Source organism: Cryptomeria japonica, chromosome 1 (genome assembly GCF_030272615.1).
Source record: "Cryptomeria japonica chromosome 1, Sugi_1.0, whole genome shotgun sequence".
In the NCBI taxonomy this organism is placed as follows: Eukaryota; Viridiplantae; Streptophyta; class Pinopsida; order Cupressales; family Cupressaceae; genus Cryptomeria; species Cryptomeria japonica.
Genome location: NC_081405.1, coordinates 601544523 through 601569976, shown reverse-complemented (window position 1 = coordinate 601569976; position 25454 = coordinate 601544523). Strand labels below are relative to the sequence as shown.

Sequence of the window (25454 nt, the reverse complement as noted above, 5' to 3'; positions counted from 1 at the left end):
ATGAAGATGAAAAATATGAGACTAGCATTACAACTTATGGAGGTGTTGACTATGGTTAAGGTCTAACACATGTTATACACACACATCATCATAGTGGTTCATGAGAAGGTATAGACTATCAAGAAGATCAAACTTATGCTTTAAGCACATGCCATCACAATAATCTACCAGAGCACATCATTGAAGGCCAAGTCATGAGGATTTATTATGGGAAAAATTTGGTCATTTATCAACTATTTATCATGGCAAAATTATTTTTACATTGGGCAATGCAAATCATGTTTGCTAGGCACCCAATCCCTTTAATGATTGTAAACTACAAGCATATAAGTACTTGCCTCTTCATTTTTTGAACTGGTTCAAAACAAGGGAACTACGATTTTACTTGTAACTTCGCTTTAATAACCTTAACTTATAACACTATATTGAGGTTGATGAATGGGGATATAAAATAAAAGATGAGGCTAACAACCTTATTGTAGACACCTAAATTTTTTTCATTAATTCTACACTAATTATTCATCTAATTAATTAAGGTTCTTTAATTATTTGATTAAACCAACCATTTCTTCTAATCATCGCCCTTCAACACTTCTAATTATTCTATTTCTATTCTCAAATCATTTTAATCAGTTAACCATGTCTCAATTATTAATTAAATATCAATTATTTAATTAATTGCAACATTTTCCTTAGTTAAATAATCTTTATTATTTAATTAATTCAATCTCCTAAGTTTAAATGATTTTATTTAAATTATTTAAATCAACTAATTAAATTCCTCCAATTCCCCAAATTATAATTCCAATTAATTTCATCTAATTTCATTTAGTATTTCCCAAAATTCGAATTTCATATCATTTCATCTAATTTCACATTTTCAAATTCACATTTGGACCGAAATCTGAATTTTAGTTAATTTCATGTGCATTTCAACTTTCGAATGACCAAATTCAAATCCAAATTGAAAATGAAAATGAAATTCAATTTCAAATTCCTACAACACATGCTAAATCTGATTGATCAAATCAGTTGTCTAACCAGTTAACTCAGTCAACTCATCAATCATCCTTTTTAACTCAAAATCATCTTTTTATGACTAATCCATCAATTCAGTCATCTACCTAGTCTATTCAGTTCACTATCCAATCAATATAGTTGACTACTCAATCAAATGAGTTAACAAGCCAATCAATCTTAGTTAACAAGTCAATCAACTTTGTTAACTGATCAATCTAAATTAGTTGTCTCTCAATCAAAACTTGAGTTCTATTTCTCACCCCCTTTGTGTTGAAAATCTAGAAATTCAACCTCTTCTCATCAATTCAATCTAGCTTTTTAGAATCACAAAATCAGAGTCTTCGAAATTGTTGTCCATCTTATGTAGGAAATCAAGTGCAATACCTGAGAGCCACCTACATCAACAAAAATGGAGAAGAGCAATGGAAGCCTTGCTATTTCAATCGAGGGAGTTTTAAATAGATCACTCTTTCATAATTCAATTGATGTTAGCTTTATTTATATTGTCCTTTAGGAGTAATTTGATTAGATTAGAGTTGGTGATTCGCTCTTTGATATCTGATTATGCAATTTACGCTTATTTATTGCCTGAGTACACTTATTATTAAAGTATGCATGCATGGATAAGGGGATTACATCTCACATGGGTTGAAGGAGCATATAATTATTCAATTAATAATCTTCATTTTTTTGAGAAAATAATATATGAGCATAATGTAGAAATGGTTACAATAACATCTATTAGAAAAAAAGTCAACAATAAGTCAAAATTTGGGGTTAAATGAGTGTTATCATTCCTAAATCCTCAGAGTATATTTATTGTAATTGTTAAATCATAAATAGGTGAAGCTATGTTTTAGGCATTGATGAGAATTGTTTAGATCAAAACAAGTAAGTGAAGTAGACTAGTGTACATGCATTCCAAACTTTATCAAATACACTACAAACTTGCTAGAATAAGTCTACACTTTACACATACAAACATGTTTAAAAATAAATTAAGACACTTCAAACAATTTTATATAATAATCCAAATACACAAATTAAAAGATCAATTCTATTATCATAACAAATAATATTAGAGATTTTTTCTAATAAGGTTTACATAGATTTTTGATATGTTAAGTTTGGATTGCTCGATGTTGTTAATGGCTTGTTAATGCTGCCTTCAGATTACCTTCCTACCTTCGTTTAATATTAGAACTAGTATATCTACATTTTAAAAATATAGGTAAATTATGCCAAGAGATATCTTATAATAAAAGGGAAGCTAATGATTTTATTGATAGTTCCCTTTTAAATATTATGGCACTCTTCCACTATCATTTGAATGTAACGGTTCCATATAGTTGGATAGAGTGGTGAGGGTTCTATTTTATTTGGAGTAATAAAATAACACCTCCACAAAAATCAAAAGATGTCATATTTCATGCATTTACCCGTCATTTGCATGTCAAATTGTTTCAAAATTGAATTTTTGTTTACAGACATTTTGATGTCATAGTAGATACCTCTCGACACAAATAATAAATATTCTATAAATATTATTTAAAATAAACAAAAAAACATAAAATTAACATTGAGATCTTAAAAAATAAACAATAAAATTGAATGATATATTCAAAACAGAAAATCTTATAACCGCTATGTATCCCCCCTGCGGGGGAGGACTAATAGTGCCCATATCTTCGCGTTTTCAACAACCCTTATTAAAGGTTTTAAGAAACCTCCTAAAATTAGCAAATAAGAAAGTAAAGCGTTAGAAAGCACCAAAATATCATTAGTGAAGTCGACAACTCTGATAAGCTAAAAGAGCTCCCATCCTCATTTTATACTTGCAACACACAATAATAATAAATAAGGTTGACCATTACAGACTGTATTTTTTCCGGTCCGAGAAGGCAAAAAAAAAAAAGAGGGAGTAAAATTTGTGCAAGCTCAGCCGGATGCAGCATTTCATAGTCTGCATTTTAATTCGCATGAATCCATCGCGGGACCTACGTAAAAAAAATAAATCCAAATTCTCATAATTCTGCACCGTAATTTAAACCGTGCGGCACAAACCGCGCGGCAGAGTAGGCCTGAGAAGTCTCACTGTGCGGCAATTTTGCATGAGTGTTAAAAACTATGAGCATTTTCTGGGGTTTAGCAGGGCGGGGGTTTTTGTGAAGTCTGGAGTTTCAATTCACTATAGTGGGGTTTGTCTCATTTTTTGTGTTAGGGTTTTGTTGGGGTTATGGCGCCCAGCCGTAAGCGAGGAGGAGGAGGCGGCGGCGGCGGCGGCGTTGGAAAATTAGCTGCTGCACGTCGTGAGTGGAAGATTGGAGATCTCGTACTCGCCAAAATTAAGGGATTTCCTGCATGGCCGGCACAGGTACATTTTTTTAATTTTTTAAAACTTTCCAAGTGAGTTTACATCTTTGAATTTTATCATTGATTCCTTAAAAGAGCTGAGCACTTTTACTCTCGACTTAAATTGGCTTTATTATTCTAAGATTTATAGCTATACTGAGGGTTTAGTTCGGAAAATGCTTTTGCACTTGTGTTTTGCTTAGGGCTTGCATTTTAACATTTTAATGTCCTCGTTACAAAACTCATTATGTTGACTTATTTTTGGCATAGAACCTGGCCTAATATCCTTACGCTGAAAGAGCTAGGTGTTATTATCGTGGGCAATAACTGGCCCATTCCATCAGCTGTTTGCAAAATTTCGAGCTTCTTGCCGGTTTATGCAGCTAATGTTTTTTCACCTTGTGTTATGCTTAAATATTTTCTGTACTAGAACATGCTCTACTATTGTTACAACAACTGGCCAAGTTTCAAACCATTTCGTGGTTTTACACGGTAAATATCTTTTTTTACCTTTTTTTTCTTAAATATTTCTGTATTAGAGCTTGGTCTACTATTGCAGACAAAAATAAGCCAATTGTGAGGAGATGCATACGGGACGTCTCCTGTCATGGGACATCTCAGTACCTGTGTCCAGTATGTCAGACTTTTCCTAGACCTGTAGATGCATATCTAGGGTGGGGATGCTTTTCCCCGCAACACTGTTTTTACTGTGTTTTTCTTAGGATGTGCATTTTATGCATATAAATATACCTACAATAGAGCTTAGTAATATAGTTTTAGACAATAACTCATCAAACTGTCCATATAGACTCCAGGGAGGTTTATGGCAGTGAATATACTTTATGCAACAATTTGCTTGCAGCTGGCATTTTTACTTTTAAGTTTTCTTGCAGTGTAGATTGCTAGCGTAATTGTAAACGTTGACAGAGTCAACAATTTTATACCGTTTGATTGTTTTGAAGATTTATAGCCTCTTTGTGGGTTTATGCTAATAAATATTTTTTACCTCATAAATTTGGAGTTTAATGTAAAAGATCTTCCTAATATTATTCTAAATAACAATTGGCCTTTGTTCTGCATTTATTAAAGATGTTGGACATTTCTGAGGGTTTGTGTAAGTAAATACTTTATTAATCCTGTGCCTTTTCCCAGGGCTGGCATTTCACTTCTGAATTTTTCCGAAGTAGAGCTAGAATTAGTATTGTAGACAATAATTGACCTTTGCTGTGCATCATTTACAAGTTTTCCTTCAATACATCCTATTTTTAACAACAATTGCCATTTCTCTGATTTGTATCTTACAATTATAGTCCTTTTAATGTTTTATGCCATTAGATTTTTTCAAATGTCATTTTTGCACCTTGTTTTTCTTCACCAGACTTGAAAATGTCATTCTAGGCTATTATTGGCCAATTTTGATATTGTTTGCAAGATTTATAGCCTCCCCAAGGTTCATCTCCAGTAATATTTTCATATAATTATATAGTATGAATCTGCTTGATACCTGCCCTTGTCACTAAGAAATAAGCAGAGTTTTCTGACAGTCTCTTATATAGGGCTTTGTAAGTATGCTCATAACCAGTGTTCCGCTTAATGCTTTATGCTGGTAATTTCACATCTAATTTTATTTGCAATAGAGCTCGATAATGGTAAGATAGCCAATAATTAGGTTCTGTTGTGCATTATTTCCAAGGTTTAGAGTGTCTGTGAGGGATTATGCTTGTTAACTTTTAGGCCACATCTATAACACAATTGGGTGTCTTAAAACCAAATTCATTATGCAGTAGAGCTTGGTAAGATTATTGCAGACAATAATTGGCCAGTTCTTTGGATTTTCTCCAAGATTCATAGCTTCTGTTTGTGCTACAGATTCATTTTCCAAACTTTTAGCTCTGAGATTTTTGGTGGTGCAAATCTTTGTTGGAGTCTCCTCTATTTATTTCATGCATTTTCTCCCTTCATTTGCTGTATCAAAAAAAAAGAAACTAACACTCACACGGTGAACCTTGTTGGTGTTGGAAATAGGCCACACCCGGACCGATGATGGACTGGTCCAAGAGGGGCCAGTAGCTCAGTGGTAGAGCACTCCAGCATTGTATGGAAGGTAGGTTCAAGTCCTAGCTGGGCCATGTCTCAACATGGTATCAGAGCCAGGTCCAGGCCAGGAGCCCCAAGCACACGAGAGGTGTGGCTTAAGGGGGTGTTGGTGTTGGAAATAAGCCACACCCGGACCGATGATGGACTGGTCCAAGAGGGGCCTGTAGCTCAGTGGTAGAGCACTCCAGCAGCGTATGGAAGGTCCTAGGTTCGAGTTCTAGCTGGGCCATGTCTCAACAAACCTTAGTGATATAGTAAACTGCAATTGGTTCACACTAGAAGATTACTCCCTGCAGGTAGAACTCCTTTAATTTCTTGTATCGGAAAATGAAATTCACATGGTGGACCTTAGTGATATTGTAAATTGTAATTGTCTTACTTTAGAAGATTACTCTTTGCAGGCATAATTTGTATAAATGGCATTGCCTGTGCACTTGGTTGGGATGTACAGATCAATTTGGTCTAAAGGAAGTCAGAATTTTCATCGACATCGTCACTGTGCCTTTTTTCCAATATTTAAGACCTTCCTCAGCTCACGTTCCCTTTAAATTTGTTTCACAGATTTATAGTTCAAAGATGCTTCATGCTGACCATTGTAATTAAATTATTAAAATGTAAGTAAAGATTTATTTATTTATTTTTATTGAAGGGGTAAATGCTTTTGACCCAGAGCTATGAATTGGTGAGGTCACAAATGGGGTACCTCATCCCTGATATAAACATTCAACAATAACTCCCCAGTGGGGTTTGATTTATTTATTTTTATTAAAGGGTTAAATGCTTTTGACCTGGAGCTATGAATTGTTGGATCAATTGGTGAGGTTGCAAATGGGGTACCTCATCCCTGATATAAACATTCAACAATAACTCCCCAGTGGGGTTTGATTTATTTATTTTTATTAAAGGGTTAAATGCTTTTGACCTGTAGCTATGAATTGTTGGGGTCACAAATGGGGGACCTCATCCCTGATGTAAACATTCAACAAGAACACCCCAGCGGGGTTTGAACCGCGATGGCAAGAACAACATCGCTACAACTTAATCATTACACTATGCCAATACCAGTTAATGTAAGTAAAGTTTTTTGATTGCATAGAGATCTCTCAATTTTCTTGTGTCCTAGAGGATTATTGAAATTGACCCTGTTAGTGCATAATATGATAGGCCTTTTTATGCAAGTGTGGATCTGCTTGATTTCTCTCACTACCTATGTTATTAGAGGGATGATTCATTGACAAAGAGAAAATCACAGAACCTGTTTAAAACCCTACAGAAACACAGGAAGGCTGATAACCAATCTGAAAGACAGGTGGGCGTAGATAAACAAGTGCAAATAGGAGATCCCAGAACCATTTTAATCCAACAGAAACACAGGAAGGCAGATAACCAACCTGAAAGATAGGTGGGCAAAGACAAACAAACAGAATTTGACTGACACCAGCTGCACACCTTCCTTTTTTCCTTGGTCTATGCAGCTTTGTTATCCTTGATGAGAAAACAGTGCAGAAAATGTAAAATTGGTGGGGACATTTCAACACCAAATGAATCCTGATGGATATAGAAACATAAATAAAAGCATCAGGATGCAAAGTGAGTAAAGAGAAGCTTGCTTTATATCTCTTTTTCCATTTTTAGGCTTGAAATGTCTAGAACTCTTTATGGGATATAAGACCACTGTCTACAAAAGCAGGATAACGAGCGTTCTGCTTGTGATAGTAAGTTGAAAGTATGAAAGCTATAAGATTTCCACAATCCATCCAAATCTTGTATGCAGTTTCTGGATTTGATTGTGTGAGAAATTTTTGACCATCAATGTTTGGAATCATACTCCGTGATTCATCATCAGGATGCAAGAGAGTTCAAGGAGTTGAAAGATGATGATGAATCACGGAGTGTGATTCGAAACTTTGATGGTCAAAAATTTCTCACACAATCAAATCCAGAAACTGCATACAAGACAAGTTGAAAGTAATGAATTACTGATGGGATGTAGGAATGATGTGGGATACAAATTCTAAAAGACAAACTAAAGACTTTAAAATGTTGAAATTGAACAGTTAAGAAGCCGGTTCACAATCTCCTTATTTCTATCACCAACACAATTTGACAGGAAGCCTGATCAAATCCTGAAGTTGAGAAGATGATCTTATTCATCCATTTATAAATCTCCTCAACAGGAGTGGTATTTCTTTCAAAAACAATCACCACATTGTTAGCATCCCTAGGAATATATTGGAATTTCTCAAAAAGGCAAGGAAGATCAGAAATGAACTGAGTTGCTTTCTCGTTCTTCACAATCTTGCCTGGGTAAAGCGAGGTGCTTGATATCTGAGAATTCATTTCTATGGTCATATTTGATTGTTTATGGGAGACAAGATCAACAATGCCTCTCCTATCAGCCAATATCTTAGTCACAATATTTAGACTCCAACAGAAACAGCAGATGAAACTGCTCTACATATCTTGACATAAATATCTAGTGCCTGCCTTGCCCAAGTTTCTATAGAGGTGCCATTAATTTTTCTTTTAGGGAGGGCGCTGATATACATATAGTACTTGAAACTTGAAAGTATAGTTTTAAAAAGATGTTTAAGAATTACAATTTTGAATTTTTAAAAAGAACTTTGGCAAATTAGTAAAATAGTAAATACTAAAATACTTGAGTACTACTAAAAGTGGAAGTGAACATTCAACATTAACAATTTAACATTGAAGTTTGAACAATGAAAATGTTAAATTCGAAATTTTATATTATATTCAAGATTTCATAAAGATGATTACAATGAGTACAATGATGTCAAAATAACAAAATGTAGTTAAGTGAGCCCTTTATTTATGCCCAAGCTCCTCATCACTAGAACTGATGGACTCTACATGATCAAGCTCCCCCAAATTAATAACAACAAGTCTCGCCTCAGTAACTGTAACACCCTCATCAATGTGTGCTGGCTCCTCTGGCTCTACATATCACTGTGGTGCAGGACTCTCTTTGTATTAAAGTGTCTTGCAGTCAATGAGACGCAAAGTACTATGTATAGTCACAAGCTTCTCTGCTCTCCTAGAGGTAAGTCTGTTCCTAGTAAGAGAGTGGATGAAGCTATAATTAGAGGGTGGATGAAGCCATAAGTAGACTAGTTCCCCTCAGCAGTTGAAGAACTACAAACCTGAGATAGCAATCGAAATTCTATCTCAAATTGAAGAACTACAAACCTGAGATAGCAATCGAAATTCTATCACAAATTGAGTCCTCCTATGCCATAGTTGCCATGTCCATCTTGGTTGCCTCAGAATAATCCCTAAGAGGCAAATTTTCTCAATAGGAGTGGTGCTGGCTTCTATAGGATCATATATCTTTTCAATGGCCATAAAGAACTTTGCCTTAATCGCAACATCCTGTATGGGTAGCTCTCACATGCCTATGCTTGTAACAATTGGTGTTCAATGCATAGGAAACAATGTCCAAAAGAGTGTTGAGCTTCTTCCATCTCCGATGAATGATTGGTTGATTGTGCTCATTGTACAATGCTAATCTAGGGTCCTATCTCATGACAACCCTCATTTGGTCAAGTATAGTATCAATGCACTCATACACCTCTCCAAGTTTAGGTGCATTGACATCCCCATATCTAATGACTTGGAAAACTGGAGTAATGATGGAGACTATATATTTTGCATCACCCCCAAAAGCATCAATCTTCTTACATCGTTCACCCTCCTCCCCTGCTCCGTCTTGGACTTGGGCCACCAATTCCATCGTGCTGTCATAACCGTTAGTTGCAATGCCTCTCGCAACTCAAGCATTCTCTCCAAGAGAATGAAATAGGATGCATATTTAGTCTCAACACGTTTCAAGAATTCCTTACAGAAGCTCCTGAAGAGTGCATGTGAAGTGTGGTGGCTGCAGTTAAAGATTTAGCATCATTGACCATTGCTTTGATCCACTCAATCTTTCCCATGTCCTTGAGTGCATTTATTCATGGCACGCAGACAACAAGGAGTCTACCAAATATGTATATCAGCTGCCTCAAGTTTCAACTAATTTCCCTGCAGCTTAGCACACATGGGTCGCTTCTATCGCTACTTGGACTACATTTTGTGGCCCAATTTCCTCAATAGCATCCTTGAGGATCTAAAACTGAAAATCAGCATCTTTGCAATGCCTTGAACAATCAACTGTGTTAAGAAAATATGGGCCCTCTGTACATGTAACCATGATATTGATGAGTGGACAATGCCGAATGCCCATTCACACATCCATGATTATAGTGCATCCACTTTGTACCCAACATTCCTTCATCTCCATTAACACATTTATCTTGGAATAGTTCTTGTCCTAAGTTGTGATCCTCAAATTTTCTATCTCGGTGACACATATGATGAACCTGCCCTTGCTACCATTGCCATCATCTCCTTATAAAAAGAGATCAAATGGAGTGCCATTGGCAAAGCAGCATTTGCCAATGGCATCATTTGTATCATCCTCCAGCTGCACATTGAATAAATCAGCTATGGGGTTATGAGCATCACTTGTCAATTTGTGTTGCCTCCTAGCCTCTCCTGCATGGGCTCCTGAAGAAAAACCTTCTCTGCTACTCTCCTCTACAAAGTATAAGTAGAACAGAGTTGCTGCATCTGATGAGTTGCGGTCTATGAGATAAAGAAGCAGACATAGGTGCAGTTGCATTGTCATCAGTGACACCCCATAGATTATGTATTATCTCAGCTCTATAATTCAGGTTTGCTGGTCTCCCCAAAAATTCACATGCTTTCACACCTTTTACTCGGATATGAAGAAGGTGGGTATTAACTCTAGTAATGCTGCCATAAAATTGAAGTGCACAAAAGTAGCACTTCCACAACTTTGTGCCCTCATATGTCCCAGATCTGCTTGGCAATTTTGTTGCAAATTTTTTCTGAGGAGACTTACGATCAAAAGGACCCTTGACATACTCTGCTAGTAATGTGGAGGGGCAATTTATACATGCAGCTGCAATTTTCATGGAACTAGTGGTTTGGGTTTCAGCCTCATGGTCACCTTAGCCTCACCCTTAGCCTCAAGTGCATAATCAGATTTAGTTTTTTCACTGTGAACCTCAATCTCATCATCACGCATGCCATGAGAACTCAATATGACACTGTAATTGTAATATTAAAATTCCAACTAAACTTTGTCAATCAAGGATTGCACTTTTGTTTTTCTTACTTTAGGTTGCACAAAGTGTAGAAGTATAGGATGCTCAAAGGTTTCAGCCTACTTACAAAATAAAAAATAAATATCAATGTTGAATCTTAATACAATCTGACAATACGAACAACAAACAGTGAACATTGAATATACATTTACAGCCATGTTTGTGAAACAAAGAATAAAATTAAAATTTGAATATGAAACTAATAAAAAAATTTAAAAATTCAAAAAAACTCATAGAATCCTACCTTGTGCCTGAAAAACCTTTCCAACTTGGTGTAGAATCCCTCTTCTTCCTCTTCTTCTTGCTCCTTCTCATCCCTCTTGCATTTGCAACACTTCAATCACACTCTTTCACTTCTTCCCTCACTCTTTTGCTCCTCTTCAATTTAGCTGTTGAAATGAGTTTGTGAGAAAAAATGGGGAATTTAGGGTGTTAAATAGAGTTTAAGAGGCATTGGTGGGACCCATTGTCCAATAGAGTTCATCCATGGGCTTGGTTTTGAGGCAAAATTAAGAATTTTTTTTTTTATTTTTTTGCACTTTTGGCATCCTAGTGTGGGAGACTTCTGGGCGTCTCTGTTGTCTTGGCGGCAATGGGGGGACATCCCCTCTCCCTGCCCCAGGGATGTCCCCATCCTGAAATGGCTGGATTTCGGGGGTGGGGAGGGGAAGGGTGACATGTCCTCATGGTTTAGTGCTTTTAACTCAAAAAGCCTTAAGACAGTTCCATTTCATCTTACAAACTTTTGAACAAATTTTCTTCCTCAAAAAGATGGTTACGTTTCATCTTACAAACTTTCTTCCTAGTAGCCCATTTATTCTTTGACAAATCTATTGCAGGAAAATTACAATGAAGGTATAAAGCAGCTTGATGCTGTAATTGAGAAATTTATGGAATAGACTCTATTTATATGGAAATTCTCTAAGACATAAGAAAATTCAAAGGGTTTTGTTTGCTTGGAAGATGTACTATTTACAGGGCTATTATTTATTATGTTATTTTATTCCTTTGTTTTAATAAAACCACTAATGTTATCCAGGAAGAGGAACAAAGCACATAGGCAAGATAAGACTTATTTTTTACGAACAAGTTAGATTGTATGTGGAATTAGTTTGAATAGTACAAAATTCAGAAATTAACCTTATATATGTGTTTGGCACTGCAGATAAGTAAACCTGAAAAGTGGGGCCACTCACATGACCCAAGAAAAGTGTTTGTCTACTTCTTTGGCACAGATCAGATGTAAGTATCTAGGAAAAAGCGTGCTTAATGTTTCTACTTCCCTTTTGTCATGTAATTTTTTTGGATTGCTGTTGACCCAAGAAAAGTTTGCTTGCTTTTTTTACACATCAGTTGTAAGTGGTTAGATAAAAAAAATGTGCTAAATGTTTCCATTTCTATTTTGTTATATGTACACGGTGGCTTTGATCAATGTAGAATTGGTTGAACATTGTTTGGTTTTGGTAGCGGATGTTTGAGATGTCATGGCCTGGCCTGGCCTTGGCCAAAAACATTAAGACTTGAACTGTTCCATACAATTTTAAATTTGATTAAACATGTTGAAGTATATATGTAAAGAGTAGTTCTCTAAAGCCAAAACTTTGAGATTGTGCAGATCTCATCTATCAATATCCCTATCTATCCTATATTATATAAGTTCACGAACATTTTTTTCTGCTTGCTAGGTTCAATTTGAGCATGAATGAAAAAGTCTCATGCTACATTTGAAAAAGACAAGTTTCCTCTCTCTCTCTCTCTCTCTATATATATATATATATATAATTTGAAGTCATGTACTCGTTTGTTGGTTAACTTATCATTTTATAGTGCATATTTTGCTTATAATATATTTCCTGTAAAACTCAAGCCCAGTGAAATTGTCATTTCGAAGACTGAAATAGAGAATATGTTGAATTGATTGATTCAAAATATTCAGCCAAAAAATCCACAATTGTGGAAGAAGAAGAAAGGCAGCATCATATGAACATCCAAGAAATATTATATTTTTATGATGTTTGTTCTCTGTGTATGTATGCATCTATATCCTTACTCATTTGGCATATAGAAAGGTTGCAAACTCTTAAATATGAAATGTAGGTGATTATTAGTAGCTTATAGAATTTTCTAAATTTTTCCTTAAATGTTGGTAAATTTGAGCTTGCTTTTTCTTATGCAAGTTTCATATCGTTTTCTGATTTTTGGGGTTTATTGTACCTTTCATCGCAACTGATTGGATAACAATCCCAAACCTTGTACAAATCTTTCCAATACACGAAACATACCACAAATTGCAACCTAGTGTCCTTTAAATTTATGCTAACATTCAACCATGATCTAGGCACCTTAGGGCTTTGCAGAAGTGGCCTAGCTTAGCAGCTAGATTGAATAGTGATATCCACTATGTGAACTAGATTCCATCCAGAATTTCATCAAAAAGAGAAGCTTAGAACAGCAGGGGATGTCACAACAGTAGGAGGGACTGTTCTAGTATCGAGTTCTTGAAGCCTTTAACTTTGCATGCAGGAATTGAGACATGTAGAAGTGTAGAACTATCTGAGGTACTTAGGAGTTAGGAGCATAGTTACAAGACTCGGACTCGGCTCAGACTCAACAAGCTGATTTTTTGACTTGGACTCAGTCTCGGACTCGGTCTCGGACTCAGTGCCCTGTCTTGGCAAAGTCTCGACAAATTGAAAAACCCAAGAAATTCAGAGTTCTTTTAGTATTATAGCTTTTTTCATTCATCCTTAATAGATAAACCTTAATGATTCAATAACATCATCAAATAGAAGCTAATTTGATCACATATGCAAGTATACATTGATCACATAAGTATAAACACAAATTTTAGCTGAAGGAATTAACACACTTAAATATATGAATATTGTCAAGTGTATACAAAACGCATGGAATATGAAATCCATGGCATCAAAAGTTTCAAACAAATATCAAAACAAAATCTAGAAGTCTATTGCTCAGATCAGCTTACATCCCTCCTGTGTGGGTGTCTAAGATAGGTCTTGGATGATGTTACAACCATGATATCTGCCTTTGTCTCAGTGTTACTCACACCAATATCCAAAGTGTCTGCTCTTGCTCTATCTTGCTCCTTTGCAATGCTACTACTACCTCAGCCACTCTATCCACCTGGTCAACCCAATTAAGGTCCTCATCACTAAGGATAGGACCTTTAGCCTCAATGATTCAATCAGATTGTGGATCAACCTCTAGTGTGATGGGGGTTGAATCACTACCCAAAATTTGTTTGTGGCGAAGATGGAGGTTGTAATGAACATAGACCAGATCATTCAACCTATCCACATATAGTTTATTGTGCTTCATAGAGTGTATGTGCTCAAACATACTCCAATTGCGCTCACAATCCAAAGCACTACATGGTTGGTTCAATATTCGATTTGCAATCTTCTGAAGATTTGGTACCTTAGCACCAAACATATCCCACCATGCATTTGAGATGAGAAAGAAAAATTCTATATCATTATTTAACTTTAACTAAAGTTTCAACATTTAATAATAATATAAGAAGAGGAAATTTTTTTATTTTTAAACTTAAATTACGTATTTAATATATTTTTACTTGGTTACAATGTTGACAGAGTACTTCTACATATTTCATTAGAAAAGGGTTCTCCTTGTGCAGGTCTAAAGGTCTTGATCTCTAGACTATCTATGTTCCAACATTAGAATTAGGCAACATTCACTCTATGACTGTGTAAGCCCATTCATAATCTCCTCACCCGTCTTGAAATTAGGGCAGAATTGGAATGCTAGATCGAGGAAATAAGCAACCGTGTAGGGGCTTGTGAAGCTGGAGGTGCCATTGCATATTAGTGATTTCTCAAATGGGATGATACTTAGCCTCAATTCCTACATGAATGGATCTAATGGCCTCTTTGGCCCTATCCATGCCCTCACATATGTAGTCCATTGCGGGCTTCTCCCCATGAACAATTTGTAGGAGAACTACCAAAGGTTATGTGGACTGCAATTTGTGAAACATTAACAGTGTGTAAAATAAGCAAATAAAAGAAAAACATGAGTAAAAACTAAAACAAAATGTAGAATTAGATTTTCATTTACCTTAACAATCTCTTCAGTAGGTGCCCAAAAGCCTTGCTCATCAAACATCTAGTATGCCACATTAACCCTTGCATTGGTCTTAGCATACGATGAGGAAGTCCACTTCTCACTAACAAACATGCACATCAAAGCTCCCTTTGACAAAAGCAAGGATTGTAATGTGATGAAATTTGTTACAAATTAGGTTATGCTAGGATGAGCCCCTTCTGCTCTGTGAATTGCCTCATCAGGTTGAGGATCCATGTGTGATTGTATATGAATTTTCAAATATTTTTTGCCATCTCCACATATGTTTTGATCCATGGAAGCTTGCTATGATCCTCCAATATGAGGTCAAGGCAATGAGCAACAAATGGAGTCTAAAATAATGATGGGTGCCTATTCATCAGTAGTCTACCTGCAACAACATGATTTGCTGCATTATCTAGTAACCACTTGCACCACATTCTCCTCACCCACCTTCTCTAGGACTTCCTCTAAAGCTTCATAAAGGAATATGACATTTTTGGTATCCCTCGAAGCATCAATAGATTTGATGAATACGGTGCCACTTGAAAAAGAATCAAAATCAATGATTCAATAAAACACAAATTAAAAATATTAATCACTAAATCAATGCATTTTAGGAAGTACAATCACTTGAGGAAGAAACAAGAAAATTTAGTAATGTCCTATTTCTTTTATTAGTCCAACCATCGGTTATGATGGTGCAACCCTTTCTCCTCCATATCAATCATCTCTTCTCTATTGTGGCTTTCATATCAGCCACCTTTTGTGTCAAAAGTGGGCCCTTTATTTTGTCTTCACTAGGGGCTTTGAAGCCCGACCTACAAACAGTAATGGCATCAGCCATGTTTTGCCAATAAGGAGATGTGGCACATGTCACAAATAAATTAAATAAAATCAGTTTTGTAAAATGGAAAATTTAAATTTAAATTCGACATGCCTCTAGATATAAAAATTCAGAAACAAAGAATCCAGCTATAAATTTTAAAATAAACAAACAATAAAGAATTGCCTGGCTACATGGAATGGTGCAATAGTACCAAAAGTCTTCAATTGCACATTTAGTTGCATCAGGTATGTCTTTGTTCCAACACATGATCTGAAGTGACAATTGGGAACTTGGAGTAGTGTGTGGCAAAAGATATGAATCCAACCTATATTTACGAAGTCTAGGTGCAACGCTAACACTGCCATTGCCATTGCCATTGCCACTAGCACAAACATCAACATTGCCTCCAACACCAACACTACCAAGCTTAGCACTTGAAGATGGACGAAATTGAGGCATGGGAGAAGACTTTCCACTACCAACAATGCCTGCTATATCCTTTCTTTGCCTCTTTTTAATTTCTTTTTGTTGCTCAAATGTTTCAAGTTGCACTTGCACTTCACGCATAACATCAGGAGGCACTTGTGAGCATGGATCAGCATCATGGACTCGAATATGTGCAAGATGCTATTTCAATCTATTAATGCCTCCTCCATGATAAATTGTTTTGCAATAAAAACAATTTACTTCTTTCTTTTGCCCAGAGGCATAATTTCAGCATGTTTCCAATAAGGGTCCCTTCTAACTGGGGTTCGAGACATTGCAATATAAACAATTTGAAAATCACAAGACTGCTGCAATAACATATAAATAGAAAAAAATTAACATTTGTGATTTTTATTTAAACTCATAAAAAATGTAGGGTTTGGAATTATAAATTTAGATTTTTTTTTACAAAAACACCTATGGTTTGTTCTTTGATCTGCTAAAATAAATTAGAAAAAAGAGAGAGTAAATGTAAAAGGAAAATGAAATTTTTTGTTAAAAATAAAACGTTCAAAATACAAACTTACCTCTTAAATCTAGCTTGAAATAAATAATGAGATCTTTCCAATCCTTCATAGACACCTCTAGATGCACCAAAAGTAGCTATGAACCTGTCCAAATGTGATTCAACAATCAATTTTTACTCAACTCCTTGTTGGTTTCCCTACAGTGCAATCCAAATTTGGCTCACGACTTTTTTTCTGCTTCTTTGGCTTGAAAATGAAATGAAGTTACTTTCAGGGTGGAGGATGAAATATAAAACAAAAAACAACTTAGAACATAGATTTTATGCTTTTTTAAAACTTTTCCTTTCCTTGCCATGCGACTGAGTCTGAGGCTTGGGACTTGCCCAGACTTGGCAAGTCCAGCGAGTCTCCAGACTTTGCGAGTGTGGGAAGGACTTGGAAGCGAAGTCTCCTAGACTTGGCTAGCCTGGCTCACCTTGGACTCACCGAGTTTTGGCGAGTCTCATTACGTTGCTTAGGAGGCAAGAAATGTAGGCTAAGCCATGGAAATTGTTTCATAGTAGCCCACTATTTCCACTTTATGGAACATTAAGAATAGTTGCTTTAGTTTATCAATTTCTACCAGTGAGAAGAAAATGAACACGCAAAGAGCAGAATGCATCATTAGGGAGGATGGTTCATTCAAGAGAGATAACAGCTGCTGATGCTTGAGTGATCTTGACAACAAAGCCGTTCAAACCTTTCATTCCTATAATTAGCTTCCTCGACATTTTTGAATATAGATATATATTATTTGCATGACAAACTTTCTAATTTTCCCAATCCATTGATATTCCTTTAGTTGTGAAGGACTTAAGGTCAATGCTCATTTGTTGTCAAGAACTGAGCCACACTTCCACTTTAAAATATCCATTTGAGAAGCCACTCGTTGCTTTATGCTTCCATACTAAGTTGCTGGTCCTGGAACGGAGGTGGGTATGGGAATGGGGTTTCCGTTTGACGATATATATATATATAGTGATACTCATGATTGCCAATAAACAAACTATTTAAATACCTCATAATTTGCAAAAAAATAGAAGGCTTACAAATTCATGATTCAGTGACCTGTCAAATGTCAATACTCAATGAAAATTACAATAAATATTCCTCAATCTTCATATTGCTCTTTATCTAGATCATCAAAGTCAACATTTGGTTCAATTTCATCTGAACCATTATGAGTTACAATGCCACTTCCATTAGCCATGTCATATGTAGAAGCTGCCTCATCTAAAGAGTTTTTTGGCAAGTTGTGCAACAATAACATCTAAGTTGGTATGCTTGAGTTAGATCCCAATTCCTCATCGCCCCCTCATTGTAATCAGTTTCCTATGTGAAACTACACCTGCAGGGTTGTGGGGCTTTAGGGGCAACACTCTTCATCAGCCCCTCATTGTAATCAGTTTCTTATGTGAAACTACCCCTGCAGGGTTGTCGGGCAGAATCCCTTGTGGGGCTCTAGGGGCAACACCCCTAGCAGGATAGAGAGGCAGTGCCCCTTGAGGGATCAAGGGGCAGTGCCACCAAGTCCAAATTAAGGCCTCTGGAACCATACAAACCTTTGCTGTGCATGCATTTTTCACAATTTTTATCACTTAAGGGCAACTAGATATTTGGCACCTTTTTGTTTTAAAAAGTGTTTTAAAAAAATGAATTTTTTCTTTTCTTTTGGTGGTGTTTGCATTCCCATGGGTTCAACTGGGTTTCACAACTGTGTGCAATCACGCTTTTGCTTGTTTCATTCTATACACTCTCATTTTTAAACTGTTTTCTCAACTACAGTTCTATGTATTCATAGGATCACGCATTGATGAAAAGGATAACAACTGTATTTTGCTGTGAACAGGTGTAAACTTTCATAGGTGCAAAAAGATGACTAGAAATGACTGTCTTTTAAAAAAAAACTGACTTTTTTAAACAAAAATATTAAAAAAGGGGACTTGTCCCTGATTTCTTTAGAGGACAGAAACAGCAATGAGAAAGAGGATGCGGGGCTGGGGAGTGGGGATGCATCCCTGGTATTTCTGCTAATAAAAGGATTCATACAGTCTAGGATCTTTTTCATTAAGACTTTCTTTCATAATTGATAAGTGTTGCCAGGGATGCATATGTGTTCATGAAACTCAAAGTTGCATGGACACAGATACGGATACGGTATTGGATACGGATACGGCCATTTTTTAAGACCCCCAATATGGATACGGCTGGATATGTCATTCATAAAAAAGCAATATAGACACATGATTGCTACATAAATAATGATAAGTTAATTTAACATTTTACAATGTGCAAAAATAGGAGAGTTGCATTGGAAGATAACCCAAAAAATGGGTCACTCTAGAAAAACATTTCATTTGTCTTTCTCATTGGGTGTAGGTTTTGTTTATACCAATTTTTTTTTTTTAAATGCATGAATGAAGTTTTATAAAACTGAATTTAAGAAGATTTCCGTCAATTTTATAAAAAATCAAATCACCTAGTATCTAGCATGATTGGAAATCAAGGTTTCTTGGGCACATGTGGGTACATTATTCAATGTGTATCCGGGCTGTATAGGATACGTATTTGTTTCAGATACGGGAACGGATACAGGGATACGCGTTCCCAGGGAGCGACAAAGGAGTTTCCGGCTACTCTGATGAAACTTGATCCTAGATACGTAATTTGATGTCACTTGGTAATCCAAATGTCTCTTTATACTCTGAATTCTTAAGCCTCTCTTAAATTGCTTATTTCCTCCGCTTTTTCCCTAACTGCTGCGTTTTTTTCTTTTCAAGCAAGTTTTCAAATATTTGTGGTGTTAGCTGGGGAAGTCTCCTTCCTTAGGTCAGTTCTATAAAGAGTTGCTGATTTTCAATTATTAATTGTATGATTAAAATTCATTTTTGCTAATTTGAATGTATGCTTTTATTTGTCAAGTTGAAGTTACAAGGGAATGCTTCTATAGTGTGACAATAGATATACACGTGTCTATGAATGCTAATAGTGACAAAGTTAGTATTTACTATACGCTATTTTGCTTAATGAATGATGACATCATTCTCTGATTAGTATATTTGTCTTCTTTGCAGTTCTTTTTTGGTTTTTGGTGTGCTTCTTGTTTTGAAGCTATAATTCTTAATTTTTCGCACAATAAAATAAACAGAAACAACCTGAAGACATTACTTATCACTATGGATTAGGAAGGTGACACTGCATTATAAAAAATTTGCACAAGCTGGTCATCATATCAGCTTGAATTTGAATCTGAACTAAATTTATTGGCTTGCTTTTATGGACTGAACCTTATTAATATTTAATAATTTAAAAAAAAGGGGTCATATATAAATTATTAAATTATAAATGCTGGTAGCCAATTAAGCCACCAATGTGATACATAGATTCTACAACATTTGATACTAATGATCCTTCCACAATATACACGGCATTTTTATCCTCATGCATGAACAAACTGGTGCTAATAAAGGGGGATTTAGATGGTTCTGTCTTTTCTTGTTGCTGAGGTAACTTGATTCCATTAACATTGACACTATTTCTGTTCATAGTTGATTGATTCCGATGCATAATATGCAATAGTCATCAAATAAGGAAGGCACAGATCACCGGTAGGAAATGCAAGATTTTATTGAAAATCAAGCAGCATGGAACGGTTTGCATCTCTTTAGCCTTGAACATGATTGAATTCATATCCATATATTGGTTATAACTTATGAATGAAGTTAACAAAGCAGTTCTAAGCCATGGCGTGAACATTCCTTTAGTTTATCTTGTTGCAGGCTGGAATCTCAAATTTATGGTGAATGCTAGTTTGTTGCAGGCATATTATTCCTTAAGTATCAATCACTAGCTTGAGTAATAATAGCCTATAGAAAGGGATAGATTTATGAAACCTCATCTTGTCTATACAGTGTGGATCACTATGGATTAGGAAGGTGACACTGCATTATAAAAAATGTGCACAAGCTGGTCATCATATCAGCTTGAATTTGAATCTGAACTAAATTTATTGGCTTGATTTTATGGACTGAACCTTATTAATATTTAATATTTTTTAAAAAGGGGTCATATATAAATTATTAAATTATAAATGCTGGTAGCCAATTAAACCACCAATGCGATATATAGATTCTACAAGATTTGATACTAATGATCCTTCCACAATATACACGGCATTTTTATCCTTGTGCATGAACAAACTGGTGCTAATAAAGGGGGATTTAGATGGTTCTGTCTTTTCTTGTTGCTGAGGTAACTTGATTCCATTAACATTGACACTCTTTCTGTTCATAGTTGATTGATTCCGATGCATAATATGCAATAGTCATCAAATAAGGAAGACACAGATCACCGGTAGGAAATGCAAGATTTTATTGAAAATCAAGCAGCATGGAACGGTTTGCATATCTTTAGCCTTGAACATGATTGAATTCATATCCATATATTGGTTATAACTTATGAATGAAGTTAACAAAGCGGTTCTAAGCCATGGCGTGAACATTCCTTTAGTTTATCTTGTTGCAGGCTGGAATCTCAAATTTATGGTGAATGCTAGTTTGTTGCAGGCATATTATGCCTTAAGTATCAATCACTAGCTTGAGTAATAATAGCCTATATAAAGGGATAGATTTATGAAACCTCATCTTTTCTATACAGTGTGGATCACAGAAGATGCTTTGATAATGTGTTGATTAGTCAGAAATATTCTGAGTACTTTGAAATGCCCAATGTCTGCAATTCTTGAAGTGCTTAATATACATTGTATGAACATTCCCTATGCTAATGTGTGGATTAGTCAGAAGAGTTGTAAGTCCTTAGAGATGCATGATGTTTACTCTTCTCAGACTGCTTAATGTACCTTGTCTGGATCTTCCCTTGCTAACTCTTCTTGAGTCTGTGATAATGTATTCAGTATCAATCACTAGCTTGAGTAATAGTAACCTATATAAAGGGATAGATTTATGACCCATCATCTTGTTTATACAGTGTGAATCACAGAAGATGCTTTGATAATTTGTAGATTAGTCAGAAAAGTTTTACGTCCTTAGAGATAGTGAATGTTTGCTCTTCTGGAACTGCTTAATGTACATTGTGTGAACCTTCCCTATGTCAAGTTCTCTCAAGTCTTTGTAATATCGGTAAGCTTGTTTGTGATGGGAAGCAATGGATGTTATCTGAGTTTGGACAAGTAGTATAAGCTAAGAATGGTTGCCATTTTATACGTCTGTTACTGTTATAATGTTGACATTATTTTGTGTGTAGTTTGTTTCATATAAAATTCTGAGGTAGAATAAATTTCTCTTGGTTTGTTTCCAGTGGGTTTTGCAGTGCTGACGCAATTCAGGCATTCACTCAGGAGACCAAAAAACATCTATCCTCAAAGTGTCAGGGAAAGGGTTCAGACTTTGGACGTGCAGTGGAACAGATAGTAGATGCCTATGACAAACAAAAGGCTGGGAAGCAAGAAGAAGTTCAAAATGTCAATCAAGAAGTTAAGATTTATGGCCGAAAAGGTTCTATCAGAAAATCAAAAGGTAATAAAAATGATCGGACTCAAGTTTCAACACATAATGTTCCTGTTGTAGTTCCCAATGTTGAAGATGATTCTATTATTCAGACAAATCAAGCAATCCTTATGGTTGATAAAGGTCTTAAAAATGAGAATGAATGTTTGGAAGGTGTGAGAGGATTGTTTGAAGAAGGAACTGCAAGAACAGCTAGTAGTTACCAAAGGGAGGAAAAGTGGCCAGTAAAAAGTTATGTGAGGAAACAGGGAAAAGTTGTATGTGAGGATTTGGATCTTCAGGAACAGGTAGCAGCAGTAAAAAATGCTCAATCTGAGCCTCTAGTATCAATGCCAAAGGCAGAAAACCCTGAGGATGGTAACATCAGTGCAAGGTTGGCAGAAGTAAAGCAGGATGTTGGGAGAAGAAGGAGGCGTGTCAAAAGATCATCTGCGGGGGTTGGAGAAAAGGGTGCTGTAATTTCAGCACCTCACGAGATGGATTTCAGACATGTGATTAAATCTCCTGATTTAAAGGAATGTAAAAGTGAAGCTGATGTTGATGATAAGGTTCATAGCAAATGTGCCACCCAGCGACAAGTTGAATCCTTGCCAGCAAATGATATGTCTAAAGATTCAAACTCTTTAGATGATAGCCAAACAGAAGATTTAGAAGTTCCCAGCAGCCAGAAATTAGAAGTATCAAATATTGTTGAAGATCAATTGGCGTTGCAAAGTGAAAAAAGTGTTGCTTGCCCATTTGTATTTGAAGATGACAGAAACAAGGTGATTGTAGATGAAAGTTTGCAGTACAACACTGTTCTAAGGAAGAAAAGAAAGCACCTTAAGAAGAGTGACTTGGGAACATCTGGTATGACCTGGAAATGTTTAGATATCGAGGAAAAAATTATTATGACAGAGAATCAGATTCGTAGTAGTTTGGTAAAACCATCCGATAATGAGGTTGATGGTAACAGGAGCAGGCATAGGATTGACACAGATGAACATTTGCCCCTGGTAAAAAGGGTAAGAGCTCGTATGGGTAAGGAATCTAGTAAATCAGAGGAAAATAGTATGGAAGATGGGATGGCAAAATCAGAGGAAAGTATTAAGGAAGAGGGTCTGATAAGACCTGTGGAGAACACTGCAAATGAACATGCCCCACAGGATGCAATTATGGCAGATGATTCTCAATGCAAATCTAATCTTCCAGTGTCTTTAAAGCCTGCTGATATTGAGAGAACATGTACATACTCTCAGGCTTCTACAATATCAGTCCAAAGAGATACATGTTTACCACATAAAGCTGATAAGTATCGATTGAGGGGATCTTTAGCAGATGATGAAACTGCATTGCCACCCTCTAAAAGACTTCATCGTGCTTTAGAGGCAATGTCTGCATGTGCTGCTGAAGCTGCTAGTCTTTCTGATGGGATAGGTATGGAAAATGGGGAAATATGCGATGAGAGTAAATCCAGTTCTGTTAGTGTGGAGAATGGCAAGGGTGATATCTTAGAGATAGAAAATCATAGGGGATGTGAGTTATCAAAAGATCAAATGCTGGAGACTAATAGTTCTGATATGTGTATTGAATCTCTCAATTTGGTTTCTGGGGTATCTTCAGAACTTGCTCTTCATGCACCTGACAATGTGGGGGATTCTATGGAGATGGATCCAGTATCTCATGTGCATGATGATGAAAAGAAAATGGACAACCAGAGTGATAGAGTAATCTGTGCTGGGAGTGCTGAAGAATCTGATAGTCCATCTCTGAAAATTGAACCAAAGCAACATGGTAAATCATTTCTACTTCCCCTCAAAAAACACGATTCTTTGAAATTTTCCTTAGAGCGTTCTAGTCTGACAGAAGAAAAGGCTTGTCATGTTATGGACACAGATTTAATTTCTCATAATCAAGACATTCAAAATAAAAATGCTGGTCAGGAAAACAGCAGGGCATGTGCTAAGGATACTGAAGAATTGGCTTCTTCTTTTAAAAATCAAGAACAATTAAATCAAAACAGTATGTGCATACATGTTTCTTTCAAGAAAAATGAAGCTTCAAGTTTTGCATTAGAATGCTTTGATGAGGAAGAAGAGGTCAGAGATATTAGAGATGCAGAAGTGAGGTTTCCTTTGTGTGATGAACAAGAGAAAATGGACACATCTTCAAAGCAGGAAGAAGATAAGAAATCACCTATAGTTGATGATCAAACAAAAATGAATGGCTCTTCAGATTGGTCTAAAGAGAAAGGTGGGGAATTTATAGATGCAGACATGAATCGAGATATTAGAGAGCAAAAGAAAGTAGAAGGTTGGAGTGATGAAAATTTACCTGTGAAGGTTGCTGAAGAGTCGGTTTATAGTCCTAAGAAAATTGTTGAGTCACAGCAACATAAAATGCCTAGACTAGTGCTCTCTGGGCAACATGAGGGCTTGCAGTCCGCTTCAGAGTGCCACAGATACAGAAATGAGAGTTCAGCCATCTCTGCAGATGTAAATCTCAAGTCTCCTGTGCTTGACGATACAAAGAACACTGTTGAATCAACAGGTCGTGCTAACAATGACCACGAATCTGTTATTATGTCTCAGAAAAGTGTAGAATTTAAACAAGATATGAAGTTTGTGTCAATGCTTCCTAGCAAGAATATAGGCCTGAAGTTTCCTGAAGACTTTCCGTACCCAGGAAAATCAATTCTGGATAGCACGATCAATGCAGATTTTAAGCCCCAGGTGCATGGGAGTCATAAGAGAACAGGTAATCATGAGGATGTAATATCTGCTAAGAAGGTGGAAAAACCAGTTGTTTCCTCTCACAAAACTGATGATTCAAAGCAGCATGGCAATCCAATGCAAGGTTCTCTTAAGAACTCAAATTTAAGGCAAGGAAGTAGCAGTTATTCATCTCCAACTAAAATTACTAAGGCTTTAGAACATGTTAAGGCTGTAGGTGATCAATTGGAACACAAGTCTATGCCAATCAAAGTTAAAAGATCTAATGTAACCCTACCGAAGAAAGATCCTATTGTTGTGTCCAAGAAGGATGATGGGCAGTTTGTAGAAAAACCAAACCAAGAGCATCAACCAAGGCGTTCTGCGGTCAACATGCTAGAGAAGGTGTCTGTTTCCCATGTGAAATCTGGATTTGATGTTTCAACTCCAAGGTCAAAAATCATGTCAAAATATAATGCAAATATGAATGACACTCCTCCTATGGTTACTAGGTTGGATAGTGCGACAAGTTCAAAGTTGCATTCAGATGAAGGGAACAGAATTAGGGAGGCGTAAGTATTAGTCTGATCAATTATTTATTGTTTTTTTATTAGTTTTTTGAATATTTTACTTCAACATAAACTATTCGT

At 36.1% G+C, this 25454-nt stretch overlaps 1 protein-coding gene across 6 annotated transcripts in view; it reads left to right on the top strand.

The window, feature by feature from the left end:
- Positions 1-2838: 2838 nt before the first annotated feature.
- The window catches only part of LOC131048134 (protein HUA2-LIKE 2), a 31119-nt gene continuing 8503 nt past the window's right edge, over positions 2839-25454 (top strand). For 3 of the 6 annotated variants that reach the window (XM_059220153.1, XM_059220155.1, XM_057982002.2), the window contains exons 1-3: positions 2839-3394; positions 11827-11903; positions 21906-25376. In XM_059220153.1, coding sequence (XP_059076136.1) covers positions 3257-3394; positions 11827-11903; positions 21906-25376 — 3686 coding nt within the window. In that variant the 5' untranslated portion in view covers positions 2839-3256. The remainder of the gene's footprint in view (positions 3395-11826; positions 11904-21905; positions 25377-25454) is intronic. The other 3 variants (XM_057982003.2, XM_057982001.2, XM_057981998.2) reach the window with 3 other exon arrangements.